The 25,024-nt window shown below is 34.2% G+C and overlaps 1 protein-coding gene across 1 annotated transcript in view; it reads right to left on the reverse strand.

Annotated features, from left to right (window-relative positions):
* Positions 1-25,024, reverse strand: part of HCN1 (hyperpolarization activated cyclic nucleotide gated potassium channel 1) — a 424,192-nt gene that overhangs the window by 111,785 nt on the left and 287,383 nt on the right. The window contains exon 4 of the mRNA XM_002815543.6: positions 20,588-20,806. Within this exon, the coding sequence (XP_002815589.3) occupies positions 20,588-20,806 (219 nt within the window). The remainder of the gene's footprint in view (positions 1-20,587; positions 20,807-25,024) is intronic.

Consider the following 25,024-nt stretch of genomic DNA (forward strand, 5'->3'; position numbering starts at 1 on the left):
AATACTTGCAAAATACTATACATATATATGTATATATATATAATATAAAACCATATGTATATATAGATAGATATCTTTTTCTTCATGTGATTTTTTAAAACTTATTTTCGGTTCATGGGTATATATATATATAGAGAGAGAGACAGAGAGAGAGAGAGAGAACTATACTATAGTTTGTGGAAAGTTGAACTATACTATAGTTTGTGGAAAGTTGAACTATACTATAGTTTGTGGAAAGTTGAACTATACTATAGTTTGTGGACAGCAGTGTGGTGATTTCTCTAAGAACTTAAAACAGGATCACCATTTGACTCAGGAATCCTATTATTCAGTATATACTCAAAGGAATGGAAATAATATATATATAATAGAGAGAGAGAGAGAAAATGACTAGAACTGACTCTCTTGGCAACGTGTGGATGCTACTAGTAGATGGCCTTTAACAACCAGGAAGTTGCCCTCATCAGACACCAGATTGGCTAGTGTCTTGATCTTGGACTTGTCAGCCTCCAGAACTGCAAGAAATAAATGTTGCATAAGCTAAAACAAAACAAAACAATCTTCTAAAATTTAATGGATGATGATAACAAGCATGATAACATTTGGCTGATGATTTAAAGTTTGCAAAGAATGTTTAATAGTCCCAACTATTCCATGAGTCATGCAGGGCAGACGTGATTATGTTTATATCTTCATGAGGACCTTTGGCAGGAAATAACATTCTTAATACCATTCAGCAATTTCCTTGTGTCACTGGGATTCTGAACCACGTATTTTACACATAGAACACATGCTCACTTTTTTTCTGTGAATTATCTGTTATAGATTGGTAAGGGAACCAGTTAAAATCTTCTGTGACTTTCTGAAATTATGATTTCTTAGATTTCAGGTAATTCTAATGTTCAGCCAGGTCTGAGAACCACTGGTCTAGAATAAGAAGAGTGCAACCAGGCGTTTGTCATGTGAGAAAAACAGGGCATATGAAGACTTGTTGAGAAAACTTGGAATGCTATCTTGTACAAGAACGTAATTAAAAGAAAAGGTTTGACTTAGCCCTACTGTACTAGGCAGAACTAGAGAAAGTGGTGGAAGTTATAGAGATACAGATGTCAGAAAAATAGAAGCCTTGAAATTCACAGAATTAAAATATCTCAATAATAAACGTAAGCCTTGTGAAGTTGTAACCTTCAGAAAAGTGCTCAAACAAAAATGGACAACCATAGATCAAGAAAAATGGTGGCAGCCGGAAATCAATGCAGATGTAAGAAATAACTAGAAGTCTCTCAGATTTCAAGATACTTAATAAAATTTCACATTTGTCTTGAGACCTAATTCCCATTCTTCTGTTCATGACTATTTAATATTTTGTGCATTTGTTAAATATTAATAATCAAAACAAATGTGTTTATTAAAAATGATCTTTTTTGCCTCTTTGTGGTCTGATCTATTTTTTAATATAACTTTTCAAATACTTAGGGGTCTGTTTTTTTACACAATCACTTGCAACCTAATCTTTATAGCCTTAGTTGACAGATTGCCTGCTGAAACTAACCTAGAGCAAAGTTAATGACTTTGGTAAAACCAGTTAAAAAAAAAAGTGATGTATTTGAGAAGGCAAGAAATGCAAACTCTCCTTATACCTACATGTTGACACCTATCTCCCTAAGACTCAGCAGTGTTTTAGCTTAATTATTTCCGGTTTCGTGACTGACCTACTTGGGATAGTTAGAAGTCAGGTAGCTGTGTGACTGGGTGTTACTATAAATACATAATACTATAACAAATTGGGTTGTAGCTCAAACCTACAGCTAGTGGAAGAAAGCCTCCCAAGAGGGCTGTATAGAAAGATGGTATTTAGTCTTAGAAATAATTACTGTCATAAGCCCTGAAAGTTATTTATATAGAATAAAAGAGGTCAGATGATATTAAGAAAGGGGATCTCCTTACCCTGTATCCCCTACCAGTACTATACATTAATGAATTATGTACATAAAGGTGACCCAAAAGACATTTAAAGTGCCTTTTGGGTGGCCCAAAGGAGATTAATACTTATTTAGTATAGAAAGAGACATTCAGAACTGGAGGGCACCACAGAGATAATTAATTTGAATCTGTTAATTTTACAGATGAGGAAAAGAAACCCAGAGAGGCAAATTCATTTCCACAAATTTTATACCTAGTTAGCAAATGTCAGGAAGAAAACCAGGGCTCCCATTTCCTAATGAGTAATCTTTGTCATTATCCCTCATCAACCCTACCATTCAGCATGTTTTGTTATTCTTCAGTTCTTATTAATTCTTGGGTCAAACTTTTATATCCTTTGTAACTACAATAATTATAAACTAGAGTGCCAATTTTCTTGATAACCCTAGATAAAGGGGCATTTAGGAAATGTGTCCAGAAAGAAGGAAGTATTCCCTTCTGGAGCAACCGTATATGTTCCATGTGAGTTTGAGACCTGCCTGGAGCCAGGCAACATCAGAATATATTCTCTACCTCTAATTGGAAAATTTAAGTACCCTTATCTCCATGTGGAGGTTGATAAGTAATTGTTGTCTATCCATCCATTCATTGATTAATTTTCCAATGTTGGGTCACTGTTTGTTGTTTTTCTTTCATGTGCACTTTTTTTTAAAAATTATACTTTAAGTTCTAGGGTACATGTGCACAACGTGCAGGTTTGTTACATATGTATACATGTGCCATGTTGCTGTGCTGCACCCACTAACTCGTCATTTACATTAGGTATATCTCCTAATCCTATCCCTCCCCCAGCCCCTTACCCCACAACAGGCCACAATGTGTGACGTTCCCCTTCCTGTGTCCAAGTGTTCTCATTGTTCAATTCCCACCTATGAGTGAGAACATGCTGTGTTTGTTTTTTTGTCCTTGCTATAGTTTGCTGAGAATGATGGTTTCCAGCTTTATCCATGTCCCTACAAAGGACACGAACTCATCATTTTTTATGGCTGCATAGTATTCCATGGTGTATATGTGCCACATTTTCTTAATCCAGTCTTTTGATGGACATTTGGGTTGGTTTCAAGTCTTTGCTATTGTGAATAGTGCCACAATAAACATACGTGTGCATGTGTCTTTATAGCAGCATGATTTATAATCCTTTGGGTATATACCCAGTAATGGGATGGCTGGGTCAAATGGTATTTCTAGTTCTAGATCCTTGAGGAATCGCCACACTGTCTTCCACAATGGTTGAAGTAGTTTACAGTCCCACCAACAGTGTAAAAGTGTTCCTATTTCTCCACATCCTCTCCAGCACCTGTTGCTTCCTGACTTTTTAATGAGCTCTTTTCTATGATACGCTCCTCTTAATGTGAAATATTATTTAGGAAAATTTTCATTTTTCATGGTCTCTGAATTGTATCTAAGAAATATGGTATCTAAGAAGTATTACTTTTGAGAAATTAAAACTTAAATTTAGTGAAAAGTTTGTGTATGTTTGAAACTATGTAAAGGAAATAAAACACAATAGCCTGGGTAACGTCCAATCTGGTATGATAACATGAATTAATCAATTTATGTCTGTATAATTCATCCAAAGACACAAGATACTTCCTTATTTTTATGAATGTCTTATGAAACTTTTATTTTTGTTTTCCTGCTTAAGAAAAGAATACAAATAAAACATTGTGGTTACCACAAATCTGTATAAGATCTATGAGGAAAGCTTAGACTAACAAATATTTTCATGGAATGCATAACAAGGGGTTTGGATAGTGCTATAAAACACAATCTTAGATTCTGTTTTTATTAAAATACTACTTGATACAGAAAGAAAACCACATCTGAAAATTAATAATAAAAACCAATAGGAAGGATGGGGAGTGACTCTGTAATGGGTAAAGAGCTTCTGTTTGGGATAATGAAAAAGTTCAAGAAATGGATAGTGGTGATGATTACGTGACAAAATAAAGAGAAAAAAAGAGAGGCATATTTATGGTACAGATATGTAAATATATTCAATATATATTAAGTAAATAAGAGAGAACTTGAGGAACAAGTTTGAAGAGTTTGGATCCATTTGTCTTAGTCCATTCATGCTTCAATATAACAAAATATCTTAGAAGGGATAATTTATAAAGAACAGGCATTTATTTGTCATGGTTCTGGAGGCTGGGAAGCCCACAATCAAGACATCAGCAGATTCAGTGCCTGGAGAGGTCTGTTCTCTGCTTCCAAGATGGTGCCTTGTTGCTGTTTGCTGTGTCCTCAGATAATTGAAGAGCAAAAAGGCCAGTCAGCTCTCTGAAGCCCCTTTTATAAGGGTGTTAATCCCATTTACAAGGGCTCATGACTTAATCACTTCCCAAAAGGCTCCCTCTTAATACCAACACAATGGGAATTAAGCTTCCACATGAATTTTGGAGGGACACAAACATTCAAACAGTAGCACCATTAGTCTCTGTATATTCTATGGATATCCAGCATATGTCCAGAAAACATTCTGGAATAATTTAAGTTACATAGGAGATTTGGTTATGGAGATACTCAGGTTCAAAACTGCAGAGTTCTGGGTTACTAAATATGTTTATAATAAATGGACATTTTTCATGAGAAGAAAATGGTAAAAATGATATATTTTATGTTACGTATGCTTTATGACAAAAAATAAAAATTAGAGCACATAAGACTTCATGGCCATGACACCTAACAAGACTCCTAATAAGAATTCTTTGTACATTTTGTGCCTTTGTTAGACCTGTAGTTCCCATTACATACTACAGAAAAAGTAGTATTCTATTTTTGTGGCAAAGAACTATAAGGAAATCTTTTTATTATTTACAAGATGGGAAACTTTCTGGAACCACAAGATAAGACATCCCGTTGCTTGCTCAAAGTGAGATTAATTCCCTTCCTTCATGTAAAACTAGAAAATATTAAATGTTATTTCCTCTTCCAGAGAAAATGGCACAGTCAAGATTAGTGTGCTGTGAGCACAGTGATAATTAGCAGCTATCTTCAGCTACACTGAATCATACAGAGCTTTCCATTAAAGGAGAGTTGTTATGATATTGCAAAGCTCTTTTGAAGGCAACAAAACTAGATTTCCTGTTCAATTTCTTAAAGTTAATTTATCTAAGAATCTCAATAATAATTATAGGATTAGCAAGTGAATCATGAAGAATATAGCTTGTTAATAAGGTATATTAAGGTATATAAGCCTCATAAAATCTGATACTTTTGAAAATAACTTAATATTTTTGTAAAAATAATTCTGAGAAGTTCTTTGAACCAGCAGAAACCTATCCTATAAGATAGGAAAACAACTTCAGATAAGTTTCTTCCCAAAACGTAGATTCTAGGGTCTCTCTCTCCTATCGTTATGGATACATCAGGGCCAAGTGAATTTTTTACTTTCTACTACATCCTCTCTATATAGATGAATTACCAACTACAAAGCAATGGCCATCAGAAATTTGAAACAAATAAAGTAAAAAAGCTCACTTAAAGCTCTCATTCACATAAGGCTAGTATTTTTGTCATAATGATTCTTTCCCATATGACAATCCCTGGTCCCTTACTCTTCACATGGTCAGCTCCATTTCATCCATCAGGGCTAGGTTCGATGTTACCTTGCTAAAGAGACATTTTCCAGATTCATCACCTACTTATAATCCTCTCACATCTATTCCATCAATCCAGCAAGTCCTGCCACCTCTCCTGCCTATGTAAATCCCAGACTTTCCCACTCCTTGCTATGTCCAAGCCATCTCTCAAGCCCAGACCATCACATCTTTCTGGGATCTCTTATCCAATTCCCCTGCTTCCATTCTTGTCCTAACTGGACCTACACCCCACACCACAGCCAACATGGTCTTTTCAAAACTAAAAACAAATCATATTATTTCCCTGCTTATACCTTTCCAATGGCTCCCCATTGAAATGTAAACTAATCAGACAAGAAGATGCCTCCTGATCTGGCCTGTCTTCCTATTTGAGCTTGAATCCTACTGTCCAGCCATTGTCCTCCGCACTGACTCTGTTCCTACATCACTGACTTTGAATTGCTAGAGCAAGTTAGGCTCTTCCCATCTCAGCAGCTGTGTACTTTCTCCTTTCTCTGATAATAAAACATCTTCCTTCAGATATTTTTGCATTCTTGTCTCAGCATAAGTGACGCTTCACCAGAAAGGGCTTCTCCAACTAACCCTTCTAGGAGAATAGAGTAACTCTCTTCCCTACACATGTTATTCCCTATCTAATTACTTTGTTTTATCTTGTTTAGAGCACTTATCATCATCTGCAAGCATCTTATGCCCTTGTATGTTTTCGTATTTACTACGTGTGTACACTGTAAGCTGCATGAAGACAGAGACTTGTCATGTTTAATATGGTACCCTCAGTACCTAGAAAAGAGCCTGACAAATAGAAGGTACTGTATTTGATGACTGAATGAATTAATATATGAATTAACTGGATAACTCTCATTATTCTGTAAGTTCTTCATTCCTTTTCTTCATAACACCATATTATATCATGTTTATACACACACAGATATACCTGCTTATTTGCTTCTTTTAAATTTTTGACTTACTTATTAATTGATTTTTGGTCTGTCTCCTCCTTAACCTGTATTCTATATGAAGACTGTGGTCATATCGGTATTATCCGTATTTCAAATTTTGGAAATACTTTGGTGTCTGAAATATTATTAGCACTAAATAACACCTCATGAATTAATGAATCTAATAAACTACTCAAACAAGAAGAATCAACAGGTATACCTTAGAAAGTACATTTCCCTTTCTGAATTTTATTTCAGACGAAATAATGATGAAATCATGAAATTATGAAATGATGAATACACCCAATGCTTCACTGATGCACTTAAGCAATTGTTATGATCAAATGGGGGACTTTATTGTAATGTTAGGAAAGGAAAATTTGGAAAAATATAACTACTACACTACAGAGAAAACTTTGGATCTTGTTTTTCTTATCTCTAAAATGTGAATTAATTGAGATTAAAATGACCTCTATACAGGAGGTTTGTCATAACATTTGTTTGTAAAGTGTTATTGAGTAAAAATAATTAACTACTATTAGAGATGAAGAAAATGAGTCTCTAAGAGACTATAAAACTTGTTGTGGTCATGCAGTTATGAAGATGCAGAGCTGGGATTTAACATTTTTCAGTGTGATGCTATCGTCTATGCATTTTCTACTATACCAATTGATTAAAGTACATTTTAAAAAATGCAATGGGCATGTATTCAGAATTCTGGTAATTTGTTATAGATTACTAATTCGCATGTTTTATTGCTAGCACCTCCTCTTTTAAATTAGTGTAACTTTTTAAACTAAGGCTCCTGAAAATAAATGTTTATAATTTTAAAACATGGTACATAATTTCAAAATCTACACCTAGATTTAAATTCCATGAGGAGGCTGGGCACGATGGCTCATGCCTGTAATCCCAGATCTTTGGGAAGCTGAGGCAGACGAATCACCTGAGGTCAAGAGTTTGAGACCAGCCTGGCAACATGTTGAAATCCCATCTCTACTAAAACTACAAAAATTAGCCGGGCATGGTGGCACATGCCTGTAGTCCTGCTACTCAGGAGGCTGAGGCAGGAGAATCGCTTGAACTCAGGAGGCAGAGGTTGCAGTGAGCTGAGGAGACAGAGGTTGCAGTGAGCTGAGATCGTGCTCACCACTGCACTCCAGCAAGGGTGACAGAGACAGACTCCATTTCAAAAAAAAAAAAAAAAAAATCCATGAAAAAATATGAAAACTATTAACTTTAATTAATCAAAAATAACTTGGGTTATTTCCAGATAATATAAAATGTTTTGTTTTTTCCACAATATTTTAATAGTAAAATACAAAAGAATCACAGATTCTCTTGCCTTGTTTGTATACCAAGTTAGTAATTCCACATCCTCTGCTCCCCAAAAAACAAAACAAACAAAAAAAACCTTATACAACATCTGAGGAACAGGTAAGAAGTTGCTACCAAAACTCCTGAAATTGATTATATTTATTTATATTCTAAAACAGTAAAATGTTCTGTGTCCTAGAAAAAGCTTTATAATCCATTTTTGCCACAAATTCTCTATCTACTAAATAGGGAAAATAACTCATCAAAGAGTTTGCTGGGGGAATTCTAATGATCAAAGCTTAACAGCCACCGTATACACTCATGTTTCCTTTACATCCCCGTGCAGTATTTGGTGTTTAGTAAAGCTGATTGCAATGCCAAGTATATTTCCTTTCAAGTAGATAAAAGCCTTGTGATAGATGAATGTAATAAGATATTAACAGCACCCACAGATATCTAAATGATGTCTATATTACATTCAATATAGTCACTGAAAATCTTTGGAATAATATGAAATCTATGGTATTTCATATAATTTCAAAGTTCATACTATTTTAAATTAATAAAACTCATGAAAATCAATTTTCTAAAGTATAACTTCACTGTTTATATGGCCAAAAGCACATAAACAGCACTGCAGAACATAAATTTTTAAGTGAAGATTTATTTATATTTCGATATATTGCTCACTTAACATTCTTGTTTACTAAACACAGGTGATCAAACAGGGAAGAATTTAATTAAACTATTCATCAAATGTTTGATCTTTCTCAAATAAACTTGTTTTTACGGATGGAAAAAATCTTAGAATAATAAATCTAGCTCTCAGTGAGGTCTTCTTTGGATGTTATGGACTAATTTTGGAGGTTGGAAGAAAAATGCAAAGGCTGATCTGCAAAGTACTTCTGAGAATTTTAAGCTCATCATTTATCTATGGATTTCTCCAAAGCACATTTGTTTGGGAAATAAGAATGCTGCTTTGTATCTTTATGACTCTGCTAGTTAGAGGCATAAATGTGGAATCTAATTTAATTTCTTTGGATCTCAGTTTTCTTATCTCTAGAATGTGAATTAATTGAGATTAAAATTATAATGAGGATCATAAATAGAAAAGTCTTCCTTTTTTCCAGAACTGGAGACTTCAAAAAATTAACCAGACAACTTTTAAACTAAGAAAATATTTGTGTCAATATTGTCTACATAGCGTTAATTATCTGGATGGTAATCTAGCAATTTAAAATGTTGATATACGCTAACACTAGTTAGTCCTGTGCACACTCATACTCAGAATACTGACTGTTTTCTTTGTTCTGATTCTTTAGCTGTTGTGCGAATTTAGCTTCCAGTTAATATCTAAAACTGGGTTGAAAATGGGACTATTTTACATTATTTTTATAAAACATGGGGACCTACCATCCCTTATTGCTAGATTTTTTACATTGCTCATAGGAGGGATTACCACTGTAACTGCATAAAGAGCACTTATTAATTTATGAAAGTTGAGAAAGTAGTCATTTGATTTTTTTAATTAAAAAAAGGAGATTGATTTGTAAATTTAATTTCTTAAATTTGTGTTTTCATGTAACTTCCTGGGGCTTGCAAGAGTTGAAAGCTATAATATTACTGCCAAGAAGCCAGGAAGAATGAGTCATCTCGTCAGGAAACAAAGGCAATTAAGGCTTTTAACCTTTCACCCCTTAAAGACATTTTAACATATTTCAGTATGATCAAATCTATTGTGAATTTTCTGAAAATCTATTGTAAAGTTTCCCGATACTTTAAACAATATTTACCGTATTTGCAAGGTATGGTTCAGTGGTTATTAAAAATCCCATTTGTCTTTAAATACTTTAAAAACTGGGTGAAAAATCGGAGGAATTAAATAGTGAATGCAATTAAATACAAAATGTAAGTTTGGGTGAATTGGCAAATAAAATTCCACAATTACCACATTCTACTTGAGTGCCATGTGTCTGTTTGGGAATAATCGCATTCTTGGCTGGACACAGCCGTTGTGTGACTCAGAGCCGTTGTGTGACTCAGAGCCACATTCCCTCTTACAGCACATGGGACCCAATCCTCTGGATTCTCCAGGACCAGCTCAGCTCTACAATCCTCCTGCCAGATACCACTAAAACAGAAGGAGATCTCATTGTAATAAAAATACATTTTATAAATTGACCACATTTTAGTGGAGCTGGACAGGAGTCCTTCAACCAGAGTCTCATCTAAATCAATTGAAAGCTATATGGCATGGTCTTCCATTGTATTGTGCCACAGCAGTGGGGACATTTCAGTTGCTGAATATTGTACTTATTGTACTTACCATTTTTCTGTTCCTCCTTCTTGCTTGCTTATAGATTTTTTTTTTTTTTTTTTTTTTTTTTTTGACAGGGCCTTGCTGTGTCTCCCATGCTGGAGTTCAGTGGTGTGATCAGAGCTCACTGCAGCCTCGACCTCCCCAGCTCAAGTGATCCTCCCATCTCAGACTCCTGAGTAGCTGGGAGTGTAGGTGCGAGCCATCATGTTCATCTAATTTATTTTTCACTTTTTCTAGAGACAAGTTCTCCTCTGTTGCCCAGGCTAGTCGTGAACTCCCTGGTTCAAGCAATCCTCCTGCCTTGAACTCCCAAAGTGCAGGGATTACAGGCATGAGCCAGAGCTCCCAGCCAACCTTTTTTCTTTTTCTTTTTCTCTTTTTCCTCTGTCTTTTCTGTGCATCTACTTTTAGCAGCTCTGCATCTACTTATACTGTGTTGCTTTTCTACAAAGTTCAAAGGTGGAGCTTAGTTCAGGGGCTCATTATTACTAGCAATCTGAGCTCCAAATATGCAAGTTATTTCTGTAAATAACAAAAAAATTATTCAGTGCTCTAATCAGCTCATCACTTGGAAATGAAATTTAAAAATCATCACACATTAAAATAAAATTCAGTATTTTATATTTTCATTGGAAGAAAAACTTGAGTCTATTTACATCATTTAACAGAAATCTTGAATCCTCTCTAAATATCACTTAATAAAACTCTCATGCTAAAATTTATGATCATTTTTATTATATATGCCAATCTAAATATTTTAATAGAGGGTTTTCCAAAATTGCTAAAGTAACTTTTAAATTTTTAGTTCATTAATTCTAGTAATAACTTCAGTAAGTGGGAGACAGCAAGAAATCTTTTAAAACGAATATACTATTCTAAGATAATTTCACTTGGCAAAGCTTAAGCAATGAATATGGAATATAATCATTTATGTTCTACTATAATCTGAATATGTGTTTTTATCCTTTAAGTAAAATGCTGGTATAGTCAGAAAAAAAAGTTGAAAATATTTTGTCCCAAAGTGGTTTACAGTTGTCTCATATATATATCAAAAATTTTTAATTTGTATTTTAAGTTCACAGTATCAATATATTCTGTTCAAAATGTATGAATTACTTCATATATTCTTCAGAGAGAAAAATTTTGACTTCAGAAAGTAAACTATAATATCTTACTCTCATATTATTGTTTCATATTATTTATGATACAAATAATATAATTATGTTTTATACAAATTTCCTTCTCTTAAGAATGGCAGAGAAAAATCCACGTTAGTGATTCACAATAAATGATCAGATTACAATTGAAAATTCAGGGGAAAACATTATTGGTAATGTTTTACATACTGAAAACATTGGAAAATATTGGAAATATTTTACATACTGAATTTTTTAATAACAGTGATATCTTTGTTAATTAAGAGGATACATTTAACTAATGTTTTACTTAGGGGCACTTCATTACTCCTGGTAAATAAGACACGGTGTATAAGATGCATTCTAGATAATGCATTCCAACATTTCTAACAGATGGCTTAACAGAAGATAGAAATTTCGCCCTACATTTTATTATTTTGCCACCTCTTACCCTGTATATCTCCACATTCTCTGTCATCTATCATCTTACAGCACCAGGCCATATACAGTAGTCCTCACTTATTAGTGGGACATATGTTCCAAGACTCCCAGGGATGCCTGAAACTGTAGATAGCACCAAACCCTATATATATACTATGTTTTATTCTTATGCATACATACCTATGATAAAGTTTGATTTATAAATTAGGCACAGTAAGAGATGCACAATAACTAATAATAAAATAGAACAATTATAACAATATACTGTGATAAAAGCTATGTGAATGTTTATTCCTGCAACTTTCCATTTGATATTTTTGGACCATGATTTACCGCAGGTAACCGAAACTGAAAACAAAAACATGGATAAGGGGAGGGCTATGGTGACTCAAAGCCTCAGTGGTTCTCCATTGCCTACCAATCCAAATACAAACGATTTTAGGCCTTACATCTACTATTGTTTTTCAAGTACTCCATTGCCCATTCAAAATGCATGAACTTCCTAAGAAATTCCAAGCATTTTCCTAGCTCTTCATCTTTGCTCTTGTATCTGTGGCACAGGCCACTATTTTCCCACCTAAATCTCTTCTCTGCTTGTTCCCTATGGATAGAGTTGTTGAGTGGTCACAGTTCTGCTTAGTTAGAAAAAATTTCTCAGCCTCCTTGAGTAGAAATATATTAATAATTAAGTTCTCATCAATAAACCATGAGAAGAAGTAACATGCCTGTCCCGCTGTGTTCTCTTCCTCTTGTCATGAGCTGGAAGACAAACATGTCTCTGGCACAGCTTGAAACATGCAGACAAGAATAATACCCTAGGGTGGTGCTGGTCTCTGGACCTGTAGCAGCAGCAGCATTTGAGATCTTGTTGGAAACACAAATTCTCAAGCCCCACTGCAAATTTAATGAAGCAGAAACTCAGGAAATGTGGCCCACAAATCAGTGTTTTAACAAGCTTTTCAGGTGACTATGATGCACACTAAAGTTTGGAAAGCATTGTCCTAGGTGATAGTGGAGGAACAACTTGGACGAACCTATATTCACAAATGGCCATTTGGAGCAGTGTCATCCCACTTACCCCTCTCATTTCACAAAGTTTATTTGTGAAATCATATAGTTCTTTAAGTTATTGAATTGTTGAGTCTCTGTCTTACAGAAGTTTAGTATTTGTCCTAATAGTATTCTTCAATATATAATGGCTATTTAATATTCCCACCCTATTTAATATGTCCACCTGCTAAAATGGAAATCTCACCTAGGTCTCTGCAAGTTTACACTAGAAAATTGTGTAATGCCAAAGAAGACCAGGCCAGTTTTGCCTTCCTTTAATCTATTATACATACTGTTGATTGACATTTTTTAAAAATGGCAAATGTAATCTCATCACTCTTCCATTTCAAATTGCTACTAGACTCTCAATGCATTTAGGCTACAAGATAGCATGGTTGCCTAGGCCTACAAGGTGTCACCTAAACTGATCCCTATCAGCCTCTCCAGTCTTATCTAGAGTCATTTCACCTTTCTCTCTGTTCTAGCTACACTTTCTATCTGTCTGTTCATGAATTGTGGTAAGCTTCTTCATACCTCAGTTTTTTCTCATGAAGTCACTTTCATGTCTTACTTCTCATCTTTCAGGTCTCTTCTCAAATATAATATAATTTCTTCTTCTCTCCCCCCATTTCACCTTACGGTATTCCATGTGAATCAAGTAAAAAATCTTAAAATCTCTTATCTTGTCTGTACATTTCCACTCATAGCATTAATTTCCTAAAAAAAAATGTAGTGCTTTCTATGAATCTTTCTATTGGGTGATATGTCCTCCTTACCCCACCCACTATATTACAAGAAGCTTGATGAGAGGCGGTACCATGTCTACTTGCTCACTATGTGCCCAGCATCTGGTACTAGGCCTGACACATGGTTAGCATTTTACAGGAATGCATGGAGTACAGGAACAAAATAGATTATTTGAAGCTCAAATAACATGACAACTTATAACTGAAGACTATGTGGATCCTACTTACTTATAAAAATGTTGTTTCCTAAAGTTTTATTTATTAGAGTTATCTCTACCTACTTAATGGGCTCAAATTCCTGCTTAATATATTTGTATTAATGATTCCATCAGAAACAATTTTGATCAAGGAATCTTAGATTCTAGATTAGGAATACATCATATCTCATGCACTGTTGTGATTTATTTTTCTAAAAGACAATTTTAATTCCGACATACCATTTCTGTTTTTGAAAGGATATCCCTTTCATAATGTACGATCTCATCATTCCAGAATTCAAAACTATTCTTAGACCATAATCTAGGCTAATTTCACACTTTCCCCAGCAAGGTAGCTATTGTTTCATTCAAATTAGACTATTCAATATGTCTCATACATCTCTACCTCAGGGCCTTTGCACGCTTTGTTCCCTGCCAGAAATTCTCTCAGAATTTGGACATTTTTCTGAGACATTTCTCTCATGGTGACTAATTCTGCCTGCTGATTACCTCTTCATTCTTCAAGGTACATTTCCAGTGCATCCCAGTAAAGTGGCTAACCAAACACAAGTTACATGCATGTTGATTCTTGTCAATGTGGGTTCTAACCAGATTAGTGGCTCCCTGGCCACCAGGTTTCCCTGTGAAAGTGCTTCACAGTTTGTTTCTATCTTATGACATATAAGGAATACAAATACAGTACAAATACTTGAAAGAGAACTTTGGGGAGTAAACTCAAAAATTCAAACAGTTATAAAATATCAAATGCATAGATCAATTAATTAAATGGAAAATACAGCTCTACTTTAGAGCTATAACAAGAAGCTAACATATGTGCTGTAAAAAATAATAAATGTAAACAGCAAAAAACTAAATTAAGGTTTAGTATGGAGAAATCTTTAGCACTTTGCACAGTCCTGAAACTGTGAATACCTACAATATACATGTAGGACTTTCCAGCATATAACTTAGAGTATTGACACAGAAATTATCACTGAGGAAAAGGGATGTCATATGCCACAGTGGGTTATATCAAAATACAAAGTTTGAAAAATCATGAGATATGTGATTTACAATTGGTAAATTTCTGTTTTTCTATTTAGTTAAATTAACAGTCTCGAACTCCCTCCCTTATAAAGACTTACTCCAGACTTTATAACAACACTTAGTTAATAGAAAAATTATTTGCCCCCAAATGAGAATATAAAACAACATTGTTGTACCAGGAGCCTGATTTGCTAGCAACTCCAATGGCTACATTAAGTTATTCCAAGCGTTGTCACACTGGTGTTTCCCTGCAAGAGAATCCCACAGAGGTTCCCAGCCCTAGGATCTCCCTCACCTGAGAACGTTTGGCTCTACTACCAATTTAATATACCAGAGTATATTAAATTCAGTTCCCTGGAAGCAAAGTACATGCTGTAGCCTAATAAAAAATTTTTGACTAAGGTACTATGTGGGAGTTGTACTCAAGGCATTCTTACTTGTAAAGGAAAGAGGAAAGCATTTAAGAATTATGAAGGAAACCAAGTGAAATGCTTCACTGAAAGCACTTGGATCTCAGAGCTAGCTCTTCCCCTTAAGAATAATCCTAATGCACATTAGGGTATCAAATATTTTTCATTTAAGTACTCAGTCGATATGATTTTTCAAGGTCAAGATCATTACAAATTCAAAGTCCCTCTACTCTTCTGAAGGCAAATGCTACTGAATGCTACAAAATCAGCAAACCAAATTAGCAACTCAACTAAGCTTCTTGATATAATGAAGATGGGCTATAAAACAGGATGTAACTTTTTTTTCTTTTAAAACTAAGTAATAGTATTATTCATAAATGATTATGGGCATTACTCCAAACTGTTCCTCTTTGCTCAGCCATTATTCCAGTCATATATCTTAAAAAACTGAAGACTTAGAATTACATGACAACAATGACAAACTCTCCCATCTGTCTTTCTGAGAGAGGAGGCTCCATCATCTCCTGAAGCAGAACACACCCGTGATTAGCCCAAGACTAAGAAATGGCTTCAAATCTGATGAGAGGCACTTTGATAATATGCCTCTTGCTCCCAGGGAAATAAATCTCAGAATTCTAGAAGAGAAAGCAGATTGAATATTTCATTTCTAAAAAGTGATCTGTGTTCAAACAAAATAAAAATAAGTAAATGGTGCTTATACTCCCTCTGGACAGAGAGAGTAAATATGGTAAACAAATGACTATACAATGGCATGATCAAGAAAGATTCCCACAGCCTTCCAAAGGAAAGGGCAGAATCTATGTAAATAGTGAAAGGGGTAAAAGTATTTAAGGGGGTGGGGTGAAGGTAAGAATCACTTGGTATGTTGAGAGAACAATGATCCTTAAGAATTTAAGGATCCTTAAGAGTTGATTTGGTACCACTCCTCCTACATCCAAATTTTTCTTGAAGAGCATATTACCAAGAAAGTATATATCTTAACCATAATTATTTTATTTTAAATGAGCTTAAATAAACTCTATTGCAAATAGGATTTGAATAGCTTGAAGATAAGAGCAGGTTTTGGTCCCTCACCTTTTGTGTCTGGGTGTACCATTAGCTTATACAAATTTGAAATATTAGGCTGATTTAAAAAAATTAAAAACACATCTATGGAATAAATTTATGTGACAGTTCTGGTTATGGGCCTTCATTTACAAGTAAAAAACAAGGATCTATGGATCATTAATTAAAACTAAGCAATTAAACAAAAATATTTGCCTGAGCTAAATAGGTTTAGAACATTATATTTTTGGTATGATTACATAAAATTGTATCATTTTATATAGGTGGATAATGATTACATATTACTCCTTTGTATAGCTGAGAGAGTATTTACATTAAACTGTACCTTCTTCTCCAAAAGGCCGCTAATAGGCATCATATATAGGCCAGGCACGGTGGCTCATGCCTGTAATCCTAGCACTTTGGGAGGCCAAGGTTGGCGGATTACTTGAGGTCAGGAGTTCTAGACCAGCCTGGCCAACATGGTGAAACCCTGCCTCTACTAAAAATACAAAAATTAGTCAGAAATTGCTGGAACTCTGGAGGTGCAGGTCACAGTGAGCCAAGATTGTGCCACTGCACTCCAGCCTGGGCAACAGAGTGAGACTCCATCTCAAAAAAAAAAAAAAAAAATAGGCACCACATAAACTCTTTCCAAGATTAACAAAACTTGATAAATTTGTCATTTTGGAGAAGTTTAGCATTTTTATTTCATATACTTGATAAACTGAGACTCAGTACATTCTTTGGACATTATATAACATAATCAATATTTGAATCTAGGTATAGAACTGGCTTGGTGGCTTGGTAACTTGTGCCCTGCCATTAGAAAGCACAGTCCATTTTAACAGCTCACTTTGCACCTGCCCTGGAATTATGCAGTCTGATTCATAGTTTCAGGAAGCTATTCAGTCCATAAAGGGATTTGGAATTGATAACTTCCTCACATATTTAAAGTCATTCTTTGGTCATATTCAAGTTGGTGATATTCATATTTTAATTTACACAATAAAAGTCTTTCATGTATATCAAGTATACCAAGGTGAGTTGCAAATTCCTGAATCTTAAGTCATGATTTATATTGTGCCAAAATTCTTGCTCATTGCAGAGGAAGAAGTGAACACATAAAGCTGCTATTACTATAGTTACTTGATTGGAGAGAGTGACATAACTAGAAATAATAGTCAGCTTCCCAGGAGTGCCCAAATGTATGAACTAAGATGTGGTAGTATAAAAAACCAAGGTGATCAAAAGGAGTTTCATTTCATGAAGGCTAGATGAACTGCAATTATATCTAGAAAAGAAAGTGACCACTCAAAATCAGTTTAAAAATAAAGGAATGGTCATCATGGAGAACTTGTCTTTATAGGTTAATTCCTTTGGACATTAGTAACTTAAAATATATGGAGGCTTGGCATGAAGGTCAAAGATGGCATGTTAAATCTTCAGGGCACACACATTTACACTAAAAAACACTTCTGTAACACTGTTTCAATCAACATTTCTGAACTTATTTGACCAGGGCATTGTCTTTATATATGCATAATACTGACATGTCTGTGAAGGACGCTTTTGGACTAGATGAGATAAAGAATGGTCTAAAAAGATGCTAAGTAAGGACTGACTCTGTCCTATGCTCATTGAGCTGCAAATCTGAGAGTTATCAGAATATTGCTTATGTAAGAGGCTGTCTTCTATTCAAGTAAACAATTGTAAATGGTGATCTGAGGATCATAATTCCTGGAGGCTTCAGTCTTATCAATTCTATGTAGAGATCAGGGGGTAAGGTGAGATTTTTCCTGATGGAACCAGTGAATACATTCCTTTTGAGAGAGAAATTCCTCTGTTGTGAGTCCCTTTACAACCCCTTTTGGGATAGGGGTGTGAAAAGGATACTTTCTAACACCTGACATATGGGAAACACTTGAAACAAATTCATTTAAGGATCTTTGAAATAAGCTCATGTGGTTGGGAGACATGGATCTGGACTCTGAATAATATCTGACAACATGTAAATAGTCTGCGAATGCTGGAGTCTGACTATCATCAAGGAAGGCTAGATACACTCTCCTCATCGGTTTGGAAGAGAAGGAAGAGGAGTGCTAACAGATTGTCTAGGAGAAGGATGCATGAGTGCTTCTCTGTGGACTACACCTGAACCATATAGGAGGGCCAGCATTCCATCTTGGGTCCTACCCAAGAGTGCCTCCTATCAGAATTTTACCTAAATAAAAAGGTAATAATTTAGCCAAAACTCAAAGAGCGCAAATCACCAAAGAAGCTGCACATTACTCATCCACTATGTAAAGCCATGCTATAAGATTAAATTGAAATTTAAACATATACTTTTCATAAAAAGTAAAATTTTTAAAAAGTAACATAATGTCCTTAAGACCTATCCTGGATTATACTGACTAAAAAATGAGTACAGAACTTTAGAACTAAACTTCTTGGCAGAACTTGGTTTCTAGAGCTAAAATTTACTCTTTTAATACAAAAATTAGTCAGGCGTGGTGGCGGGTGCCTGTAATCCCAACTACTTGGGAGACTGAGGCAAGAGAATCATTTGAACCCTGAAGGTAGAGGTTGTAGTGAGCTGAGATCGCACCACTGCACTCCAGCCTGGGTGATAGAGACTCCATTTCAAAAAAAAAATTATATTCTTTTAATCAGCTGTTCCCGATTACATTGTTCCAAATGCCAGTAAATACCAAGGGGTTATACTAGTTTTCTTGTCCTCTATCAAGCACTTATAAGATCAAGAACTTCATGACTTGAATTATTACAAACATCATAACATCTTTGCATATAAATATCTATGATTCCATAAGTGAATACATTGAGTTTCGAAGTTAAACTTGGCTAATATAGGAAATTTAAAAACATAAACTTTGTGAACTTATTTAATATGCAATAAAATGCTAATCACTGCAATCCCGGAAGTTGAATATTTGTTTTCTTATTGAGAAAATGTATAGCAATGATGCAGACCAAAAAAAAAAAAGGTGTGAAAGGGGCATTTTTATTAAAAGCAACATAAAATGAAAGAAAAGCAACAGTGTAAGAGAAACATCAGATATAGCATGATGTAGTCTTATCTTAAATCTCCATAAAATTAGCCCAAATTCCTTTAAGTATATAATTCTTAGTTAAATTCACCATTGTATAAAGTCTCTTCTTCCTTACTATGTTCTTTGTTCTTTCTAATTCATCTGGAGACTATTTAAAAATGAACCTCAAAGCAATTTTCATGGTTTATCTTTTCATTACTTCAGTAATAAAATGCCAGTTTGCTCACTGTAATAGCTAGTGGCAGTATAATTATATTCAAGGGAAATATCTAGGTTCCCTTTCTCGTATTGTGTGATTATAGTGTTGAAAACTTCTGTAAATAAAGCAGTAACTGAAAACTTCTTTGGCTGTTTTGAAAACAATTCTCAGACTAAGCTGTTATCACTCACCAAGAGAAATATTCTAGAGCCATTTTAATCATTACTTTCAGAAATGCCCTTTGGCAAGGTGCATGACTCTGTCAGGATCAACAAAGCCCCTACATTACACATTGTTCCATTAATTTAAAATATTCTTATTTATCTGTCAGAAAGCTACTAATGTTTGGTCAAGAATATTAGTACTGTCCAAATACCCTATATTTAGTCCTAGCCAAAGAAATTCTTCATGTGGGAAAAAAAAAATCCAATGAATAAATCATTGCCTATATTTACTTTTTCTCTCTCTTGTGAGAAAAGTTTAGAGCAGCAATCATTTTAATTAGCACATCGAGCATAAGAATGCATCATAGCAGTTGTTATATCCAGTTTTAAGACTGGAGAGTGTGGCGACTTATCTAGATATATGGGTAATATATGCTCAGCTAAGCATATGGATTGTAATATAAATTATGATTATAGATGAGGGGGGTACAGAGGGACATGCACAATAGCTGCCTGTCTCCACTTAATCAGCTAACATTTGTCTAACACATACGAGAGAAGGGTTTATTTTAACTATTGAAATATGATAGAAAATGAGCCATGATAACATCTTCTATCAGCTTTTTACATTTTGAAATATATAGCTATTTTTTCTGTAGATGCAAAGTCACATTTAAAAAAATTATTATTCAAAAGAGAAATGAGAAGCAAAAGATATGAGAACTATCTTGAAGAAACCTCAAAATATCAAAGAAGATTGTGTGTTTTTACTTTAAACATTTTATCTCATTTATTTTTTTTTTTTATAGAGGAGATGGTGTAATTATCTTGAACACAATTCAATTTACTGGTTCAGGTTAGCTGGTTAAAGACATTGGACATAAATAAAACAAATTACCTTCTCTTGATACTGCCGCCTGGAAGAATCCAGAGACTGGATTAAAGCAGTGGCATGGCCGACAAACATGGCATAGCAGGTGGCACCGACGATCATGCTCAGCATGGTAATCCAGAGGTCAGACATGCTGACTGGGGCTTGGGCTCCATACCCAATGCACAGCATGTGACTCATAGCTTTGAAGAGGGCGTATGAATACTGCTTTCCCCAAGAATCATTCTGGAACATAAGAGAAAAAGAAAATTGATGGAGCCATTAGGATGGCAGAATGAAAAGTGAGTAGGACCTGTACACAGAAGCATTATAAAATACTGAATACTGGAAAAATCCTTACAATGGAGCATTTACAAATGTACTTCTCACTAACTGTGAATTAAATGATGATGTTTTTCAAATCTTTCTTACTATGATGAAGTGGAAACAGTCTGCTGTTACATGAGCTCTTTGTCAGTTTTAAGTTTGCTGTTTTTAAAACTAAAATTCCTTTTGGGACAATGGTATGCCATGTAATAATGCCAAGAATGAATGCTTTAAGATTTCAAGGAAATGTGGTCAAATAGCATTAATAATATATTTGCAAGCTATGAAATGCAGCAGACAGTATGACACATACAGGCCAAAGTACAGACATTTTTATCAAAACCATGAAGTTCAGATTTTAAAAATCCATATTGATATAGCTGTATAGTCCTTACCACTATAACTTTCCTTAAATAAAAATTTGAACAAATATATATTGGAAATACAGGTCTGATAAATGGAAAGACTTCCTTTAAGCCCTCTCTCGAAGTGACGTATATTGTAATTTGTGTCAGGATTGAAGACGGCTGAATCTTGCTGGCTTTTTATAAAATAATAAAATGAAATAGGCAAAAGAACATCTTGGCTTATGTCCTGGGGAAAAAAATAGGAAATGCTGACTTCTGAGATTACTTATTAGTTGTAACTTCTGATGTCATTTCAAAAAAATTGCAAGCTCAATTTTTTAAAAATGCTGTCCAATGTACCTTATCTAATTTTTGTTAAAATTTAAATTACTTTTTGGATAAATTTTATTGAACTCCCTAATTCAAGTATTACATAATTTATAAAAGCCAAAGCAAAATGAAAATGAGGGGGCTCTGGTTCAAAATGCAGGAAAAAATGTTGTTAAATATAATAAAATATAAAGATTTTTCCTTTAAAACTACTTTATTATTTATAAAACCTAATGTGATAACAGTGATAAATGAGTAACAATATAAGCTTACAAATTTTAAAAATTAATATTTTAATGTCATAATTATATGTAATACCATAAATAATACTGTATTAATGTGATATTTGATTGATGATAAAATTTTTCTGGCTTATTTTTCTGAAATTCATTTCTTAGATTATCAAAATTTATACAATTATCAACTTTATTTTCAATGATTTAGTTGAAAATGACATTAGTTGCTCTTGGCTATTGCAAGATTACTTATTTTTAAATTTAAATTTCAATTTGAAATTTTACATATTTTTAAATTTAAAAATGATCTTTCTATTAATTCAAATGTTATTAAACCTATTAGGAGTATTTTATAGGCTGTGAGATTAGGGTCAACTTCTGATAATTTATTTAAAAATACATATTTGAGTACATTTGGAGCTGATGATTTTCACAGAACAACTTTTCAATAAATATTTAACTTATCATGCCAATCAGTTTCATACCAATTTCACATAGAATTTAGTTTTTACATCTGAATTTATTTTTTAATTTAATTTTTTACTTTTAGGTAATTATAGATTTATATGTAAGTTATAAGAAATAATAGAGATTCTATGTACTCTTCACTCAGCTTCCCCAGAGGTAACATGCTGCAAACTATAGTATAGTTTCATAGCCAGGAAATTGACATTGATATAATGTACTCATTTCATTTATAGCTCAGTAATTTAAGTGTACTCATTTGTGTGCCTATATGTGTGTGTGTGTATTTACTTCTATGCAATTTTGTCACACGCGTAGGTTCTTGTATTTATTACCACAGTCAAGACACAGAGTAATTCCATCACAAGGGTCACTTATACTGCCTTTTATTGAATTGAATGTTAAATTTAAATGTATGCGAGGATGTTTTAGTGTTTTTCTGATATTTCCTGTAACTTGTCAAGACTGTGCAAAAAATTGAAAGTAGTTTCAAGATTTGCATATAATTTAAAATGCCCGTTTATATATTGTATTGCTATATTTTTAGTTACAAAGAAAGTTTGATTTAAAAATTATCTTCCTTGTTAATAATTGGTTTAATTTAAAACTTCATATAAAAATAGTGTTACTTTCCATCAAATGTGAGCCTTAAATTTAATTTGTATTTCTAAGTTTATGGACATCTGCTGTGCAATTTTGCAGCAGCTTTCAAAACCGGACATTGTAAACACTGAAGAATTCTAATGACTTTCTAAAGTGCTTACTGCCGTGCCCATGTGTAAACATTTATTTTGTAATAATTTATTTACAAAGCTTACTGCCTGAGTGCCATGGGTATTGTCTTGGAATTTAGGTGGGAGATTTAATATCTGTGTAGATACTACAGGGATGATCCCTTGGGACTGATGAGCAAGCTGTCTACTCACCATGGGTGTTCTCCCTGCCTGCCTGGGTAGCCACTTTCATCTCTCACAACTGCCTTTGTTGCTGCTGCTTCTCCTGCTGCTACAGATAGTCACTCCTAATCTGGGCCCAGTCCTGGTTTGGCCACATCAGGGACACATAGCATCTAGACTGCTGAGTAATGCATATGCTGCCTTGCTGCTAGGCCAGTTGCATGTCTCCTGTGCCTACAGGCCTGAATCTGTGTGTGTGATGCTGCCATCCTGCAGCTCTGCTGCTCATGTTCACACCCTGTTGTCCTAGTGGACTTCACTTACAAAACGCAAGTTCAAAGATAAAATTATTAAGAGTTTCAAGATGGCGGGAGCAGAACATTAAACCAAGCACAGGGTTCTTTTGACAGTGAGGGGCCCTGTGCAACTTCAAGGTCACATATCAATGAAGCCAAACCTGCATTTGTCAAATTAACTCTTAAATTATCATAAACTTTTCAAGCTATTTTATTTTGAATAGATATGGGTAGTTTTGTTTGTTGTTAATAGGGTTTTCCAACATCAAATTTGTAGATTTAAACAATAAAACAGAAGACTTAAAAGCCCAGTCTTATAAACCTTGGAACTGCACATAGCTGCTAAAAAATAAAGAAAATAACTAGCCCCATTTAGCTGAAAGGATTAAGGTTCTTAAAGTGAAATTCACTATTATTTAATTATAATAAAAGTCCTGCTCATATTAAATTATCCTCTCTATATATGTATTTTCACACAAGTAAAAAATAAGATTTAATTTTAACCCAAGAAAATTACTTGTGTGTCATAATATTTTAATATGTACATAGTACAATAAACTCATGCAAAAACTCTTATTTTGGAGAATAAGCAAATTTATACTTTATTTTATAAGCGAAAATGTATAATACTCAGAAATACATCTAAGATTTCCAAAATTCTAGATGGTCCATGAACAAGAAATGGTATATTTACATTTACTAAAATGTAAAATCTAATTCAAGATTTCCTTTCTCCACATAAGGGCACAGAGAAGGTATATTGTTAAAGCATCTTGAGGTATTTAGATAAAATGGAAATAATAAAAAGTTCAATGGGGTGTCGAGTGGAGACTACACTTTAATTCTATTGGTATTGTTTATTTCTTTTTGTATGAATGGAGGCAGGGTATGGAGCTGGAAAAGAAAGTTTAATTCAGTTTTTCAAAATAATGCAGCTTTGTCCATTTTCATTTATCTCACTAGAGACACAAAACACACACCTGCATATACATGCTCTTAAATGACTTGAAATAAATATATATTAAAAATGCTTTTTTTTTTTTTTTTTGAGATGGAGTTTCACTCTTGTTGCCCAGGCTGGAGTGCAATGGCGCAATCTCAGCTCACTGCAACCTCTGCCTCCTGTGTTCAAGTGATTCTTTTGCCTCAGCCTCCAGAGTAGCTGGGATTAGTGCCACTGTGCCCAGCTAATTTTTGCATTTTTAGTAGAGACAGGGTTTCACCATGTTGGTCATACTGGTCTCGAACTCTGCGAACTCAAATTCCATCACCTCAGGCGATCCATCTGCCTTGGCTTCATAAAGTGCTGGGATTACAGGCATGAGCCACTGTGCCCAGCCTAAAAATGCTTTCTTATTTTTAAAAATCATGAGCAACTTTTCTATTTTCCATTCTTCCCAAGTTTCCATTCCTCTTTCTCTACCTACATTTCCCCAAAATCAGGTATGGATCATTCTGTACCTTTCTCCATGTTCATATAATCACACACACACATGCACATACACACATCCATGATTCTGGCTTTTTTTCCCACAAAAATGAATCCTATTATATATGCTCTTATTGT

Source organism: Pongo abelii, chromosome 4 (assembly GCF_028885655.2).
Source record: "Pongo abelii isolate AG06213 chromosome 4, NHGRI_mPonAbe1-v2.0_pri, whole genome shotgun sequence".
Lineage (NCBI taxonomy): Eukaryota > Metazoa > Chordata > Mammalia > Primates > Hominidae > Pongo > Pongo abelii.